This window comes from Cupressus sempervirens, chromosome 6 (assembly GCF_028749045.1).
Source record: "Cupressus sempervirens isolate cs-2001-9-10 chromosome 6, ASM2874904v1, whole genome shotgun sequence".
NCBI classification, from domain to species: Eukaryota; Viridiplantae; Streptophyta; class Pinopsida; order Cupressales; family Cupressaceae; genus Cupressus; species Cupressus sempervirens.
In genome coordinates, this window is record NC_143123.1 from 521987940 (window position 1) to 522001252 (window position 13313).

General features: G+C 39.1%; 1 protein-coding gene across 1 annotated transcript in view; it reads left to right on the top strand.

Annotated features, from left to right (window-relative positions):
* Positions 1-13313, top strand: part of PFI (tubulin folding cofactor E / Pfifferling (PFI)) — a 198055-nt gene that overhangs the window by 141355 nt on the left and 43387 nt on the right. Inside the window, exons 9-10 of the mRNA XM_089788779.1 lie at positions 631-738; positions 823-857. Of these exons, the coding sequence (XP_089644905.1) occupies positions 631-738; positions 823-857 (143 nt within the window). The remainder of the gene's footprint in view (positions 1-630; positions 739-822; positions 858-13313) is intronic.

Genomic DNA, 13313 nt, shown 5'->3' on the forward strand with positions numbered 1-13313 from the left:
TATTTTCAAATGGCTTATATTGGGTTAGGGGATGTCTGCAAGACCCCTGAGTTGGGAATACCTTCTGGATTTTCCTCGGATATGGTTGACATGTCATCAATATTGATGGACAATTCCTTTGTCCTCTATAGTTCTCAAATGTAGGTGTGTTTTTCTTCAGTTGTATCCCACAAGTTCCCTTCTTTATACTCTTTCTACCCTGGTTTGATGCACACCATAATGACAAACTACAATATCAACTGAGTGGCTTTATTCTTCTGCAAATCAATTCAAATGTTTAGTTTACGCTGTGCATTTGATTTTGACTATTGTAGCTCTTTTCTTGTAAATGGAAACATATAAAAACAGTATCCTTCAAATTTAAGCAATTGATAGGTAAATGATTACTTTACTTTTTATGACTTGGAGCATTAATGCATGGTACGTTATAATTCAAGTGCAAATTATTTATGATATAGGAGAGTATATATTTTTTGAATAAAGTGTACAACAGAATGGCAAGTAAATGCTAAAATGTATTTGCTGTTTTTTTCTTGCTTTCAGGATTCTGATCAGATTCTCATTACGATAACTGATTTATGTTTTATAAGTAAACGTTAGTAAAATACTTACATTGTTCTCGATATGCAGGAGGTTCGAGTTTCTGAAAATCCAATTAGTGATCCAACTAAAGGAGGTGCATCACGCTATATATTAATTGCGAGACTTTCAAAGATTCTCATTTTGAATGGAAGTGAGGTAAGCTATTACATGTATTATTTTTGATACAATATAATTTATTCAGTAAAATGGGATGCTAAGTTTATTCACATGTTCTAACAGGTTAAACAGCGTGAACGAAAAGATTCGGAAATCAGGTTTGTCTCGTTTTTGCATAAATAAGTAAACTATACTTCTATTGTGCTACATACCTATTTGTTTCTAGTGATTATAGATTGTGAGAATTGGGGACAAGCTTGATATGGTATGGTTTATTATCCATCCCTCTATTTCTCAGGATGGTTTAGTCAAATATCAACAAATTGTAAAACATCTCATATTATCCTTGAGCATTGGAAATGTAATGGCCTTTCTTTAGACAACTCAATTGTCAATAGAGGTTGTCTTATTATCTGGCTTCATATAGGTCAATAAAGTGGTTAGGGGATCCATCCAAAGGTTTGTGGAGCTATGTAGTGTAATATCGCTTGCCCCAATGGACTTATTTGAGCTCAAGGAATATTGTCAAACACTTGTATGCTGCCTTTTTTTTTTCTGATTTTTTTTGTGTTTTAGTTTGTTTGATATAGTTGGAATGATGCTAAGAAATTTAGAATGTTTGCAAATGATATTACAATGTCTCTTACAATGAACTAATATGCATGTGCAGTTTTTTTTGGTATTTTTTTTAATGCATATACATGGAAACTATATATGGAATGCATACCTACAGCCAGCTGATATTTTGACAAACTATTATGCTGATCATATATGCTATTAGACGGACATTTTGTCAAAGAAATGGTATGCAACATATATCTCCTTTATTGAATTCATTCCCATGTACAATGTTGCTATGAGTTTGCCAAGACAAATGGGCTTACAATAATGACTACAGCAATGCCAAAATCTGATTCTGAATTATCACTTACAACAGCAAAATTATATGCCTAAAATTACAATGCTAACTACTAAGGGCCTGTTTGGCTGTGGGAATAGAAATATGGAAATAGGAATACGTATTTTGGAATAGAAAATGGGGGTACATATTTTTATTCTCTATTTGGTTCAGCCAGAATTTGATGGGGAATTCACAGACCCAAAAATTTTTGTTTTCTAAAATAAATAAAACTAATATGTATTCCAATTCCACCTATTCAGGTGGAATTGCAAGACCTCATTTTTGGGCCAAAATTGGAAAACATATTCCTATTTTATTTCATATTCCAATTCCGATTTGGTGCTTCCAAATGAAGAATTCAAAATTTTAAGAATTTACATATGCCTGTTCGACTTGTATTTCCGTTGCCAAACGGATCCTAACAGTTGCAAGAGGAACCTGATAATAGTGATGCACAAGGATGGGGATGAAAGTTGCAATTGAAATCAAGCATAAATATTGTAGCACGACATCGTTCACGCGTACTGTAGCAACCAACAATAAATGTATTCTTCAATTTAAGCACAAATAGTACTCTAGAATGAAGCTCTCTTGAATGTCAAATTCAGTGGATATTTCACCACATCAAATGGTTGCAACACTGAAGAATTGACGCTCTCCAATGGCTAATTGAAATCAGAAACCCTTAGTTTCTTCTCCCAAGTTCATATCAAAGGCAATTCACAATAATCTGATGCTTTAAGAATGAAGCTCTCACCTCTATTTATTCTTTTCCTTCACCCTTTTAGAAGGAATTAAAATATTATTGAATTGCACTCTCTAGAAGCTTCCCCTTTTCCAATACAATAATTAGTTGTATTTCTAGAAAATGCAATCTCTAGAAGCTTCCCTGTTTCCAATACAATAATTAGTTGTGCTTCTAGAAAATTAAATTAATTAAATATTAAGTCACCTTTTAAATTAATGAAGCTAACTTGAATGTCAAATTCAGTGGATATTTCACCACCTCAAATGGTTGCAACACTGAAAAATTGATGCTCTCCAATGGCTAACTGAAATCAGAAACCCTTGGTTTCTTCTCCCTCTAATGCTTAAGAATGAAGCTCTCGCCTCTATTTATTCTTTTCCTTCACCCTTTTAGAAGGAATTAAAATATTATTGAATTACACTCTTTAGAAGCTTCCCCCTTTCCAATACAATAATTAGTTGTATTTCTAGAAAATGCAGTGTCTAGAAGCTTCCCCATTTCCAATACAATAATTAGTTGTGCTTCTAGAAAATTAAATTAATTAAATATTAAGTCATCTTTTAATTTTAATTTATTTAATTAATTTATAAAAAATTAATTTAATCAATTTCTCCTTATTTCTCCACTTCGCCTTCAGAGAATGTAAAGGCTAAGAACTCCACTGAAATGCTAAAATTTAATTTATTTAATTAATTTATAAGAAATAAATTTAATCGGTTTCTCTTTATTTCTCCACTTAGCCTTCGGAGAATGTAAAGGCTAAGAACTCCACTGAGATGCTAAAAATATGGGGACATTACAATCCGCCCCTCTTGAAATTGCTTCTACCCAAGCAATCTCAACTCTGGATGTTGCAAAATTTCTTCATTCTCCCAAGTGGCATCCTCTACTGGCAGGTCCTTCCACTTTACCAAGTACTCCCTGATAGTACGTCTCCTCAAATTCCTCTCCCTAAACTCAATGATAGCATCTGGTACTAAAACCAATTTACCTTCATCGTCCAAGGGTGGAAGCACTGTAGAAGGAAAAATTTGGTGTCCTAATGCCTTTTTGAGACGTGACACATGAAAAACATTACAGATTTTGCTCTTTGCCGGAAAATCCAACTTATAAGCCACCTCTCCAACTCTCCTGATCACCCTAAAAGGCCTATAATAATGTGGCTTAAGTTTTTCAGCACCACTCTTCTTGAGAGTGGACTGGTGGTAAGGCTGCAACATCACATATACCATATCACCTACCTCAAAAGTCCGCTCAGTCCTCTTTTGATTAGCATAATGCTTCTGTTGATTCTGTGCCTTGGTGATATTATTCTTAAGAGCCTTCACAATGCCCTGGCTCTCCTGTAATAAGTCTCCAACACTAGGCACTCTACTATGTGATAGTAACAAATCCATGAAACTTGGTGCCTCATATCCATATAATGCCATGAATGGTGACATCTGGATAGACATATGACAAGTGGAATTATAACAAAATTCACATAGATATATTCACTTAACCCAAGCCTTCCGTTGCCCTGCTATGTGATTCCTGAAGTATCTCTCCACTCATTTGTTCACTATCTCTGTCTGACCATCTGTTTGGGGGTGGTAGCTAGTATTGGAATGAGCTCTGTCTCACACAATCTGAACAGCTCTGGTCAGAAGTGACTTATAAACTTGCTATCCCTATCCCTGACAATGCTCCGAGGTAAACCATGCAACCTAAATACCTCTCTGAAGAATAAATTTGCCACCTGTGTAGTAGTGTATGTAGTGTTGATTGGGAAGAAGTGGGCAAACTTTGTACGCCGATCAACAACAACATATATACAATCTCTACCCTAGGCTATCGACAGTCCTGTGATGAAGTGCATGGATAAATACTCCCACTTCTTGTTAGGAATCAGAAGTGGCTTAAGTAACCCGACTGGGTAAGACTGCTCCTGTTTATTCTGCTGGCAAGTAGGACACTCTAACATATTGCAATACCTCATCTTTGAGCCCTTTCCATGAAAAACGCTCATGAATATGTTGCTAGGTTTTGTAAAAAGCTGGAAGTCTTGCCATAGGTGAGTCATGATAAACTCTCAGCACCATCCTCTTCACTTCTGACCCTGACACCAAATAAATGCTCTCTTTGTAAATGATGATCTCATTCACAAGGGTGAAATCACTATTCTGGATCGATCCATCTATGAATCCCGATGCCCATGTATCCTTTGCATACTCTGCAAGGATCAAATGTCTCCAGTACTTTGATATATCGGTCATCAAGCTCAAGTGGGGACTTCTTGACAAGGCATCTGCTACTACATTTTGTGTCCCCTTGAAATAGGTAATATCAAAATCATATGCCTGTAATTTACTTACCCATTTCTATTGCCTGTCATTAAGATCTCATTGCCCTAAGAAATGTTTCAAGCTATTGTGGTCGATTTGTATGCTGAATTTGCTGCCCATTAAATATTGCCTAAATTTGGCCAAAGCATGCATTATGGCCAACACTTCCTTATCATAAATGTTGAAGCTCCTCTCAGGCCCCCTGAGCTTCCTACTTTCATAAGCAATTAGGTGCTTGTCCTTCATAAGCACTGCTCCAACACCTTCGCTAGATGCATCACAGTGCAACTCAAAAAGTTTGCTAAAATCTAGTAATGCTAGCAGTAGACAAGCAGTCATCAACTCCTTGAATTTATCAAAACACTCCTGTGCCTCAAGAGTCCACAAGAAATCCCTCTTTCTCATCAAGTCCATCAAGGGTGCTGCATGCTTGGAATATCCACTAATAAACCTCCTGTAGAACCCACACAACCCCAAAAATCCTCTCAATTGTGTCAGGTTCGCTAGAGTAGGTCACTCAATAATAGCACGAATCTTTTCAAGATCCATTCATACTCACTGAGCACTGATAATGTGTGACCCAGATATAATAACTCTGATAATCCCAAATCACATTTGGACTGCTTTGCATACAAGGACTTCCTGCTCATAATGCTCAACACGGTGTCTAAGTGCTGCACATGCTCATCTGATGTCCTACTATACACCAGGATGTCATCAAAGAAGACTAACACAAATTTCCTCAACTAATGCTAGAAAAGCCTGTTCATTGTGGATTGAGGACTAGTTGGAGCATTAGTTAGCCCAAATTGCATAACTACAAACTCAAAATGACTACAATGACCTCTAAATGCCGTCTTCTCTATATCTTGCTCTTTGACACGGATTTGATGATAGCCTCATGTCAAATCAATTTTGGAGAAGAAACATGCTCCATGTAGCTCATCTAATAACTCATCAATTTGTGGGATGGGGTACCTATTTTTGATAGTCTTCTTACTCAGGACCTTGTAATCTATGCACATCCTAAAAGTTCCATCCTTCTTCACCAAAACCATAGAAGAAGCGAAAGGCGACTTACTTGGTCTAATGCGCTCCATAGCAAGTAGTTCCTTGATGGTTTTCTCTATCTCATCCTTCAATCTCTTTGGATGCCTGTAGGGAGTGATCATGATGGGTTTAGCACCCTCCTCTAACTCAATAATATGCTCAATACCTCTATCTGAAGGTCTACCTGGTGGTATTTCAGTGAAAACCTTGTAGTGCTTGATTTTCAATTCTTGTATGTCCGAGTGATATTCTAATTGTTGCTGTCCTTGTGATGGCATTAAAGTGCAACAGGCTGCCCACTCAACCTGGTCATGTCTCAACGAGCTCTCTATGCGTTTGCAAGACATCATGGTTGTAATGTTCCGATGGTAGTTTCTCCTCCTAAAAATTGGCTTGATAGTGTATGGATATGAGATTTACTTGGCAACATAAACAAGTGTCCGTACTGTGCACAAGGAAAGGAGTTGACCATACGGTATTTGTGGCAAGTGGTGATCGTGGTATTAGAGTGGGTGATGGATCCAACTGGCCGTATGGTATCCTTGGCTTTACGGTATGGGTAGTAGATAGTCCGTACGGTATGGTGGTCGTACAACAATGGGTTGTATGTTGACAAGGAGAGCTAATGTTGTATGGTGATAAGAGGGTTAGTGTCATATGGTGATGGAATAGATATGATGGCCGTACCTAATACTAGTCGAAGGTATCAGAGGGAGACAATGTCGTATGGTGGTGGAATAGGAAGACAATGCCATACGGAATGTAGACCAAGTTGAGTAGCGGGAAGTGTACGATTGGAGGGGAAAGTCTAGTAACGCTACTATAAACTTAAAGGTTGCAACTCATCAAATTGAAATGAAACAATAATAGAGATTAGAACACAAATAACCTTCAAATAGTATTTACCAAAGGAGGGTGCTTCGATTTGCCAGATCCAAGCGAAGTATTATAGGCGACGGAATAGGGCGAGGGTTGAATCCCACTGAAACTGGAATAGCCAAGTAGGGAAGATCTTTCACTTCCGAAATGACGAACAAGAGAGAATCCCAACTAGAATTCGCTGTACAAGAAATAGTCCAAATTGCATACCTAAAGACTACCTACAAGCTGTGCTTAAATACCCGTTGGTGAAAACTTTCCGAGGGTGTACAAAGATAGCTGACGGCGACACAAACTACGGAAACAAAACAAAAATGGGTTCGAGATATATTAAATCAATCGGCCCATTAACAATAGTTTGATTAATGATTTATTTTATAACGGGAACATTACAGTCCTTCCATCCCAAATTTTGCTTGTCTTCAAGCAAATGCAATGTCGGGTGCTGAAGGATGTGCTCGCCCTCACAAGTCGTGTCGTCCGACGACAAGTGTTTTCAACGCACCAAATATTCCTTCACCGTGCAGTTCCACAGAGTCTTCTCATGTACTTCGATGATCTCGGCTGGGTCTAGAATGAGCTTTCCTTCTTCATTGAGCGGCGGAAGGTCTGTGGCTACTGTGACGTTCTGCTCTACAACCTTCTTCAAGCATGAAACATGAAAGACATTATGGATACGATTCCCCTCTGAAGATCCAACTCATAGGCAACTTCACCAATGCGACGAATTACACGATAGGGGCCATAAAATCGGGGCTTCAATTTTTCTTTAATGAGGATTGTTGATATGGCTGGAACTTGAGATAAAACAAGTCTCCTACTTCGAAACTCTTCTCCATTTTGTATCTGTCGGCATGCATCTTCTGTTGATTCTGTGCTCGTTGTAAGTTTTCCTTCAGGTATCGTAGCATATCCTGTCCCTCCTGAAGGTAGTCCCTCGCCCTTGGTACGTGACTGTCTCTTAGCATTGTGTCGATGAAAGAGAGGGGTTCGTACCGGTATAGAGCTTTGAATGGGGCCATCCCGATGGACATGTGATACGTGGTATTGTAACAATATTCTCCTAGGTGTATTCACTTGATGCACGCTTGTTGTTGTGTCGAAACATAGTTTCAAAGGTAACCTTTGAACCACTTGTTCACAATCTCTATTTGTCCGTTTGTCTGAGGGTGTTAACTAGTACTTGGGGACGATTCTGTCCCTGCCAATCAAAACAGTTATGTACAGAAGGTACTGATGAATCGCCCATCCCGATCACTGACAATATTTCAGGGTAACCCATGTAGACGAAAGACTTATCTAAAAACAGATCAACAACTTGTGTGACTTGAAAATTTGAGGGGATGGCAAAGAAATGTGCGTACTTTGTCAATCTGTCAACCACCACAAAAATACAATCCTTTCCGTTCAACTTGGGAAGCCCCGTTATGAAATCCATCGAGATACTTTTCCACTTATCAACTAGAATTAGTAGAGGTTGCAGTAACCCGATAGGTAGAGTATGTTTGGATGTGTTCTGTTAGTAGATCATACACTCTCTTACATTCTGCAATATGTTTCCTTTAAGTCCTTTCCATGAAAACCTCTCCCGGAGACTTCTGTAAGTTTTGTGGAAGCCCGGGTGTCCTATCAAGGCTGAGTCATGTACCTCCTTCAAAGTTTTTTGCTCCAATTTTGATTTTGGCACTAAAAATATCCGATTCTTATAGTAGATGATGTCATCCACCACTTTGTACCGATCATCTTGGGTGTTGCCATCCATTAGCTCATAGGCAAATGTGTTTTTGAAATATCCTACCAACAAATGTGCTTTCCAGTCAGTTGAAATCTAATTTAGTGAGCAGATGGTGGGTTTCTTGGACAAGGCATTTGCAACCACATTGTTCTTTCCTTTCGCATATTCAATGTGAAAATCAAAAGCCTAAATCTTGCTTACCCATTTTTTTTGCCTTTTGTTCAAGTCCTGTTGCTCTAGAAAATATCTCAAACTATTGTGATCCGTACGAATGACAAACTTGGCACCCACCAGATATTGCCAAAACTTGGTTAGTGTATTTATGATGGCCAACATTTCTTTGTCATAGATGGAATATAAGTGTTTTGTTTGCGTAAACTTCCTCCTCTCATAAGCTATGGGGTGTCTATCTTGCATTAGTATCGCGCCAATGCCTTCTTAGGATGCGTCACACTCGAAAATGAACGGTCTAGTGAAATCAGGTAATGCAAGTACGGGATAAGTGCTCATTCCTTTTTTAGCTTATCAAAAGTGAGTTGTGCCTTTTCATTCCACTGGAAAGACCCCTTCCTTGTCAGATTCGTTAATGGTGCACTGAGCTGAGAGAATCCTTTAATGAACCTCCAGTAATAACTGCACAGTCCTAAAAACCCTCACAAATCCGTGAGTGATCTTGGGGGAGGCCAATCAAGGATAGCCTGAATCTTCTCTTGATGAACTTGAACTCCATATTTACAAGCAACATGCCCTAGGTACAATATTTCTCTCATACTGAATTCACACTTGGATTTCTTGGCGAACAAAGACTGCTCCTTCATGATCCTTAGGACTTCATCCAAATGCTTCAGGTGCTCCTCCTATGTCCTATAAATAAGATCATCAAAAATTACCAATAAGTACTTACGCAATTGTTTTTTGAAGATGCGATTCATGCATGATTGGAATGTAGCAGGCGCATTTGTTAATCCGAATTACATGACCAAGAACTCATAATGCCCGTAGTGACAACGAAAGGCCATCTTTTCCATGTCTTTCTCCCTCATGCGGATCTGATGGTATTCGGAACGAAGATCTATTTTTTGAAACTAGACTGCACCATGTAATTCATCTATCAACTCATGTATCCTTAGAATGAGACATCAATTCTTTATTTTTTTTTGTTTAACGCATGGTAGTCCACACACATGCGCATCGCCCCGTCCTCCTTTTTGACCAAAACCACTAATGATGTGAAGGGGTTGGAACTGGGACGGATCCATGCTTTCTCTAGCAATTCTTGAATTGTCTTTCCGATCTCATTTTTGAATTTATTGGGATGGCGGTAAGTTGTGGTTATGACCGGCTTGGCTCCTGCTTCCAACTCAATAGTGTGTTCAAACCCTCGATGAGGCGGTATGCGAGGAGGAATGCCTATAAAAACTTTATTATGTTTACTTAAAATATTCTAGAGATCATCATCTTGGGGAGGTGTCCGTTGCCCTTTTATAGGTTCTGCCGAAACAAAACAATGTGTAGCCCAAACAACATCATTAAGCTGAAAAATTGCCTCCATCCGATGCGCAGAAATTTCCTTCAGACCTTCATTTGCCATTCCATGGAGAACAATCTTCTTTCCATCGACAACAAGAGTTAAATCCATTCGTTTGAAGCTCTGAGTGTATTCATCAAGTGTCTCCATCCACTGTATGCCCGAAATAACCTCCATGTCATCAAGGTCCACTATGAAGAAATCCTCAATCATTGTGTGATTTTCCATTGTGATACTTAGTTGAGGAACAAGGTGTGTACAGGGTAGAAGAGTCCCTCCAGTAACTTTGAACTGAAATTGTACGTGTGTCTCCGTAGTTACACCTCTTTGCTTTACCAGAGATGACTTTATAAAGTTTAGTGTGCAGCCGCTATCGAGCATCACCATAACCCTTTGTCCTTGAAGGGTTCCCTGTATACGAAAAACTGTGCACCTTGGGCTACCGGCTAGGGCGATAGTTCCTTCACGCCATACCAATGCTGCAATTCTTTTTGTACTGTTCAAACTAACTTGGTTGGTGTTGTCGTGATGTTGGTTGTCTTCAGAAGGTATTTCTTCCTATTCGTCCTTATCATCGGACACGACCTCAATGTAATGGATCTTTCCTTTTCCGAGGCATTTGTGGCCACGTTCCCAAGGGTCCCTTGCAGTTGAAACATAGTTTCTTCCTTTGAAGCTCCTATCGAGTGGCTTTGTCCAACAATGGCTTCTTGGGCGGAGGCTTATTATCTTTGTCCCTTAGAAACACCGACAGTTTGGAATGTGAGTAACTTCGTGAGGATGATGCCGATGATGTTTGCATACTTTGTGCCTTCTTAATAGCCTCTGATAGGGTGGCAGGATTGAACCCCTTTACCCAACCTTCAGTGGTTCTGTTAGTCCGTCCATGAAGAGCACTATGTGTCTTCTTTCAGAAATGTCTGTGGCCAAGACAAAGAGTTTTTGAAATTTTGTAATGTACTGATCGACCGATCCAGTTTGCCTTGGCTGTGCCAAATCTTTGATATTGAGTTCCGGATCTTTACCATCAAATCAATCTATCAATCTCTCAGTGAATTTCGCATAGGTGTTTACTTGATCATGCCCTAGTGTGATGGTGCCGTGATGCCACCATTCATGCACGACTCCCTCAAAGTGTAATGCCGCGAATTTAATTGCTTCTTGTGGCATAGGATTCAGCTGGAAGTAAGTATGGGCCTTTATTACCCACGCTTACACAGATATGGATCCAGATCCGTCAAATGGAGACAAATTTAGTTTACTCAACTTCCTTCTGAGATCATCGTTAAAAAATCCTCTATTTCTGCCTCTCGAGTATCTCATTCTTAGATCTGCGTAATCTTTGTAGGATATATCTCCTTCCAAATTCACATTTTTCCAATCTTCCCTTAGCTTTTCTTGCATTTCTTCAAAGGTCGGTTGTTTCCCTATATGTGGTGCCCCTGTCCGTGGAGGAAAAGACGACATGGAAGGTTGAGAGCGTGCTGGATGAGGGTTTGCTTTACCCTATACCAAGTTTGCGCTGTAACCATTTTGTTATCCGGATATTTTATTGTTTTCCAACTTCTTGAGAGTCTCTTTCACTTGTCGCTGAGTATCATTGATTTGTGTTTCTGATTCTTAGCAAGTTCTCTTAGTAGTGCCACGAGCTCGACAACTGTGGGTTCCGGTTCGACAACTGTTCTATCAACAGAATGGGTTCTTTTTCTCTTCCGGTTATAACCTTTCATTCACTGTCCACAAGCTGGCAGGATCAAAGCTCTGATACCACTGTAATGTTCCGATGGCAATTTCTCTTCTTGAAAATTGGCTTAATATTGTACGGATTTGAGATTTACTTGGCAACCTAATCAAGTGTTCGTACTATGCATAAGGTAAGGAGTTGTCCGTACGGTATCTGTGGCAAGTGGTGACCGTGGTATTAGAGGGGGTGATGGACGCGACTGGTAGTACGGTATCCTTGGCCGTATGGTGATGTCAATGTCGTATGGTGGTGGAATAGGAAGACAATGCCGTACGAAATGTAGACCAAGTTGACTAGCGGGAAGTTTACGGATGGAGGGGAAAGTCTGGTAATGCCACTAAAAACTTAAAGATCAGAAGTCATCAGATTGAATCAAACAATAATAGAGATTAGAACACAAATAACCTTCAAATATTATTCGCAAAGTATGGTGCTTCGATTTGCCAGATCCGAGTGAAGTATTACAAGCGATGAAATAGGGTGAGGGTTGAATCCCACCGAAACCGGAATAGCCAAGTAGGGAAGATCTTTCACTTCCGAAATGGCGAACAAGTGAGAATCCCAACTAGAATTCGTAGTACAAGAAATAGTCCAAATTGCATACCTAAAGACTACTTACAAGCCGTGCTTAAATACTCGTCCGGGAAAACTTTCGGAGGGTGTACAAAGATAGCTGACGACGACACAAACTATGGAAACAAAACAAAAATGGGTCTTAGATATATTAGATCAATCGGCCCATTAACAATAGTTTGATTAATGATTTATTTTATAACGGGAACATTACAATCCTAAACCCACTGTCACGAATGACCTTAAGTATATGGGTCTTCCTTTCTGATTGAAACCACATCTCTATATCTCTCAAATTGAGAGTGAACTCCCCTATATCATGTAACCAAGTCATGCCAAGAACTAAATTTGTATCACCCATGTTAACTAGATAAAAATCTACTTTGAAATCAAAGTTGTTGATCTTTAGGGGCAGACCTATAATCTTCCTGTCACATTTGAGGATGTAGCCATCAGCTACCCTCACTCTCAGACCCTCAAATTGCTCTGTCTGAATCCTATGTGTCTCAATCAATCTGGAATTAATAAAATTGTGAATAGCACTTGTATCAAACAAAGTAATAACTCGCTGACCAACCAATACCTCGCTCATCTTGAATGATCCCTCTTGTTGTACACTAGTGAGACGGGTCTCCTTATGTCTACCCTCAGTCTTCTCATCACTTATATCATCCATACCTTCCTTTTCTTCAATTTATTCCTCATTTTTCAGATTGCTGGTCTGAATTTTCAGAATCAAAATCCTCATAATATGCCCACATAACTTTGTTTACTTTCCCCTTTGGCCTCAAGGGACAATCATGGTTCATGTCATAGAGTCCTTTGCAATAAAAACAAAGTTTTTTCTTTCTAAATCATTCAATGTCTCTCTATCCAAAGAGGCAAATGATTTATCTTTATTGTTAGCCTTTGTTTCATTCCTGTTAGGTTTTTTGAAGAATGGTTTGTCTTTGCTAGATGATGCACCCTTTGACTGAAATTTATTTACCGGGGCTCCTAGTTCCATACTTCTAGCCTTCTTAATCGCTTCTTGCAAATTGAATGGATCAAAAGCTTTTACCCAACCCTTCAGTGGTTCGGATAATCCCTCTGTGAACAAAACAACCAATCTCCTATTTGATATATTTGACAC